Here is a 5617-nt window from a genome sequence, read left to right on the forward strand (position 1 = left end):
GACTTGTGTCGTTAAAGTTTCGTTGGAACAAAGTTACGGGAAAAAAAATCAATTAACAAACGGAGACGTAACAATATGAATAATAAGAGCTGGCTTTGAGGTTTTTAAAAATAGTTTTAATTTAGTTTAGTAGATGGGACAGCCTGGATGGACCAACAGGTCCCTTAATTGTTGTCCCTAAATATTGTGTTATGTTTTAAAGATCATATAAAGAGGATAGGTAACAGGGGTGCAAGTGATTTTCATGGTCATCTATGGAATATATAACCCTATGCTACCATTATATATCATTATACATAGATATCTGATGGAAAATATAACACTATTGAGCAATATTTTCTGCACCCATCCCACTGAAATTCCCCAAGTGGCCAAATCGCTCATCAAAACCTACAGCCACAACCCATGTACCCCACCCTTCCTCTATGATCCAATTGGTTAAATTAATGAAAACGACATAATGGTTAAGTCATAATAATTTTTTTGACTAATAAGAAATAAATGGCTGGGTGATTAGGGCGCTTGACTCGCAATCTGCATTTCGCAGGTTCCAATTCCCGTCACCGAACAGGTTCGCCTGATCAGCCATTGAGGCGTTATAATGTTTCAATCAATGCCACTTTTCGTTGGTAAAAGAGTAGCCCAAAAGTTAGCGGTGGGTAGTGTTGACTAGCTGCCTCCCCTCTAATCTATCACTGCTGAATTAGGGACTGTTAGCGCAGATGGCCCTCGAGTAGCTTTGCGCGAAATTCTAAACAAACCAAACCTATAAAGAATGAAATAGGTAATCCCATGCCATATTCCCAAATAGATAAAAAGAGTATGCTATAGCATTCCTTTGAGAAGGTACATACATTTCCCGAAACGTCCGAAAAAAATATTTTTATTTACATATTTGTGCTAATCTATCTATTTGTTACGAAACCGAATAAATCGCTATTCTGTTGTTGGTTGGTTGTTTTGGATTATTCACTTGTAAATAATGTATAGTTCAGTGCACTTAATGTTTTTTCTTACGATTAGAAGTTTTATATAACACGTTTGGGCAAATAATCGTTTTCATCTATGTCAAATAAGCAAAATAGATATGCCTTAGCTGATCTGTATAAAATATCTTCTCTCTTCTAATCATTTATCATTTAAAATTATTGCAGATTGAACAGTTGCTGTATTTTTGACACACAATATGCTAATACACTCAATTAGAATTCCTTGCAATAAAATATTTTTTGCTGAAGTGTGATTAGATTATTCGAAAGAAATGTAAATTTCATTATTGTTCTTTACTATAATTAGTATAAACATTTTTGTTCTCAATTAGACGTTTGAAAATCTCAGTTGAGTTTTCTTTGCAATTTCTTATTTAAGTAAATTTTTAGCGGTAGGTATGCTTTTTATGAACTGTATCAAAACTGAATGTGCAGTAATACTATAACAAATCCTTTCTTAGGCCTTGTAATTTATAATACTATACATCGTTTCTTTCTTAATAAAGTAATTGGAATACGATTAATTTATATAAAATGGCCGCTAGTAACACTTCTAAGGTGATTGAATTTATGATGTTTGTTGGAAAATTGAAAGTAAGTCGGTAATAATAATTACTTACTAAGTTTAGTGTAAAACTAAAAATCACGAAATGGCCAATGTTAATCATAATTGATACAGTTGAACAACATGTGTTATCATCACTACCAGACATTCTTGAGATTTTTTTATCTAATTTAAAAACAAGCACCCCAGGTTTTAAAAATTAAATCCCATAACACTAACACAATGAAAGAAGAAGGATATTTAATCTTAATAATGAATATCAATCTTATTTTTGTTCAAAATATTATCAGAAGTAAAACATAAAGGTTAGGTCTATTAGTTGTTACATAAACATCTTTAAGAAGTAATTGTAGGAGTGCTGCAGAATAAACTCCTTTCTGTTTTCGTTTCATAATCATGTATCATTGAATGCTTGATAATCAGTACAGTGTGCTGTGTGTTCAAACATCCAACTGATCAGAAGTGAAGATATTGTAATGTATAAACATCTAGCATTCACTTTTCAAAACTGTCAAGTTATGCACAGAACAATTTGATTTTTTTCACAAATCAATGAATACTAATTATATTGGTATCTTAAATTTGAATAGTAAATATTGCATTGTCAAAACAGTATCATTGTAATTGTGACAATATACCTTTAATTTGGTAATATTGCTTACCACTAATAGCCTGTATTTTCAGAATCTTAAACTTGTGCCCTCTTGTCCTGTTATTTTCAGAATATAGCACAAAAAGAGACTGGAGATTTTTATGTTATTTAATGTTGCAAACTACAATAAGATCACAACTTACCATTCTTTTTTTGAGATAAAATATCTTAACTCATCTCTGTAAAATAACTTCTGTCCCAGGAATCTTACCTTGAACCCTTTCCAGTACCTCAGTATCCTTAATTAAATGAAGAGATCAAAACCATACTCAATATTCTAAGTGAGGCCAAATTTATAGTCTTTTTTTTCTTTATAGAGGGATAATTATTTCTTTTGACTTTTTTTTTTTAACCAGTATGTCTATAATACACCATAAGATTATATTGGCTTTACTATTAGCAACATATTGTTTCATGACTTGAGTGGTTTATCCACTAATATATTTATGTGAAGATTCTATTTCTCTATTTTAAACATGGGATCCAAATCATTATAACCCAAATGCTCCTACTATATTTAAAGGTCATTTGCCAATTGTTTGCCCAACTTTTGATCACTAGTTAATATCAGTGTCATTGTAATTACAGACCTTTTTCAATCCAACTAGAAATATCCAAGAGTTTAATGTCAACAAGTAAAAAAAACTTTTTAAAAAAAGGAAGTAAATGTAGAGATGGCTAACACCAATCCTTCAAAAACAATGGAAACAAGATAGTATGGATGGCATTTGCATCATCCCTATGTAACAGCACAGGCACATAGCGTAGTAGAATGTTAACAGACAAAAATAGGATAAATTAAACCCAATTGTGACTGAATAGTTGTATATATTGTTATATGTTAATTCTTGCCTGTGCTATTATGTATGAGTTGTGCAAGTGCCACCCCTGCTGCCTTGTTTGCATTGTTTTTGAAGGATTGATATTAGCCATCCCTACATATACTTCCTTTTTTGAAAACTTTTTTCTTTACTTGTTTGCTTGTTTTTTTAATGCAGTGTTGCAATAGACATAAGAAGGTTGTATTTATAATCAAGTTGTAAATACAGTGAGGTTGCAACTGTAATATTTGTTTATTTTTTATTGGCTGGTAATTCCTGTTTCACCCTGTACTTAAGCTTTTTAAAGGAACACTACATTTCTGTAAGAAAGTTAACTTCAAGGGGTAAGTATAATATTGTTTACACTAAAAGTATGATTTTTTTTTAATTACTACTAGTTATTAATAATACTTGTAAAAGCAGATACTCTGTTTGAAACTGTCACCTCAGAGAATTTGGTTGACACCATTGTTTTGGTTTTTGAGTTATTGTGTAACAAAAAAAAAAGAAGAACAAGAAATTCAACCTTATTTGCTATGATATTTACAGACAGTGCTAGAACTTGTGACTGGGTAATTACTTAGATATTGTTATAAAAGAAAATTCTGTATAGTAATATAAAGTTCTGATGATCTGTTGAGGAGATATTTAAAATACCATTTCAATGAACAATCTGAGCCATCCCTACATAGGCAGTGCTACTGCCTGCCTGATAGAAAATGATGCTAATTACTAGTTATGTCTAAATCAAAGCTGTTATTATAAAGAAAATACAATGAGCTAAGCACTGACCCCTGAGGCAAAACACCAGTAAGGAAGGCCTAGTTTTCTGTGTTTTATTAATAACAACTTTTTGCTTTCTCTTACCAAGCCACCATTCAGTCCAACTAACAGGTTTTTCTCCCACATCCATGGATGTGATTTTCTTGGCTAATCTTTATTATGGTACCTTACTAAAGGTCTTTTCAAAAATCTTAAGTTCACCATGGCTACACCCATTCCATCATCCAGATAATAAGTAACATTCTTAAAATAAAATGTTAACAGATTTGTAAGTTAAAACTTTCATTAAGTTAATACACATTGGCTTTTTTTTTTTATATATTTCATTAAATGATTTTGCAAAGCTCCTTTTATGAGACTGTATCACTTTTTCCAATACCGATATATAAGACTAACTGTCATATAATTTCCAGGGCAATACTTACATTTCCCTAGGAATGGTAAATAAATTACTTAAATTTGCTGATGATATCAAGATCTTTGGTGTTGCTGGCTGTAAGTAGAATGTTGCTGCTTTACAAATAAATGATAGCTGGTTTTTAATTATAAGAAATGCAAAGTAATACATATAGGTTATTATCATTTGCATTATAAACATAATTTTGAAGAGAATAAACTTAATAGTGTTCTGGAAGAAAAAGATCTCGGTGTTTTGATTGCTATTGCTAGTGCAAATAGGAGTTTATATTATATCTATAGAAGTATTGAATATAAGTATAAAGAGGCTATTTCATTATATAGGTTGCTGGTTAGGCCGCATCTGTAGTATTGTGTTTAGTCTTGGGCTCCTTATCTCAGGAAGGATATTCAATTATTGGACAGGGTTCAGAGAAGGACTACTAGATGATACTTTGGATGGAAGGGTTGTCCTACAAGGACAAGTTAAGATCTCTGAAATCATTTTCTCTTGTGAAAAAAGAAGAGTTACAGAGGATCAGATTGAGGTTTTTTAAGATTGTTGAGGGAATTGTGTTGATGCATCATATTTTTTCTTATGTGTGTGTGTGTGTACTTAATGGAGATAACTGTAAGACTAGGGACACAAAGTTTGGTAGAGTAAAAGTCATCTTCTGGTGAGACAGTTTTATTTTATTTTTCTAACAGGGTACTTCTCTGTAGAAGTACATGTACATTATGCTTTGTTGCGTCAGTGAGGTCATGTGACTAGTATCACGCCACGTATTTCTAGAAATATCCTGTTCCTTCAAGAATGCCCTAGCATTTATGAGATATATGTTAGTCTGGTATATATATAAGATGCTCACAACATGACGGGACAACAGTGTAATGAGTAATTGAATGTATGCGGACAAAATATTGTTGGCCATGTGAGATATAGCATTTGTTATAGCGCAACTGTTGAAAATATTGTATCATAAAGTTATATTCAGAAAGAATAAACCAGTTTTATTTAGTAAGGACTTGTGTCACTAAAGTTTCATCGGAACAAAGTTACGGAAAATCAACTAATGACTGGAGGCATAACACTATTATAGTGGTAATTGACAAACAGTAATTTATAAGCATAATAAAGTTCCTCAAAATAAAATCACTTCATTATGCTTATAAATCATTGTTTATAAATTTACTGTTCTATCAGGGTAGATGGCCTCTGGATTGGGTTTCCTTCAAATGGTGGAAGCAATAAATTTACAGAAAGGCTTGAGGAATAGTTGAATTGTCTGAAATGTCCAAAATTTCTAATGTTGTACTAATGGTTCACAAAATTTGTAACTAGTTCTTGTGAGATTTAAATGGTCCACTGTGTGTGTGTCTATATATATATATATATATATATATATATATA

At 31.5% G+C, this 5617-nt stretch overlaps 1 protein-coding gene across 7 annotated transcripts in view; it reads left to right on the forward strand.

Moving 5' to 3' along the window:
* Positions 1 to 598: 598 nt before the first annotated feature.
* LOC106462070 (HD domain-containing protein 2-like) overlaps positions 599 to 5617 on the forward strand; it is a 107491-nt gene continuing 102472 nt past the window's right edge. Inside the window, exon 1 of one of the 7 annotated variants that reach the window (XM_022389201.1) lies at positions 599 to 655. In XM_022389201.1, coding sequence (XP_022244909.1) covers positions 602 to 655 — 54 coding nt within the window. In that variant the 5' untranslated portion in view covers positions 599 to 601. Of the gene's footprint in view, positions 656 to 744; positions 847 to 1187; positions 1264 to 1283; positions 1382 to 1402; positions 1584 to 5617 lie in introns of those variants that run through there. The other 6 variants (XM_022389205.1, XM_022389203.1, XM_022389204.1 and 3 more) reach the window with 6 other exon arrangements.

This window comes from Limulus polyphemus, unplaced genomic scaffold (genome assembly GCF_000517525.1).
Source record: "Limulus polyphemus unplaced genomic scaffold, Limulus_polyphemus-2.1.2 Scaffold1088, whole genome shotgun sequence".
In the NCBI taxonomy this organism is placed as follows: Eukaryota; Metazoa; Arthropoda; class Merostomata; order Xiphosura; family Limulidae; genus Limulus; species Limulus polyphemus.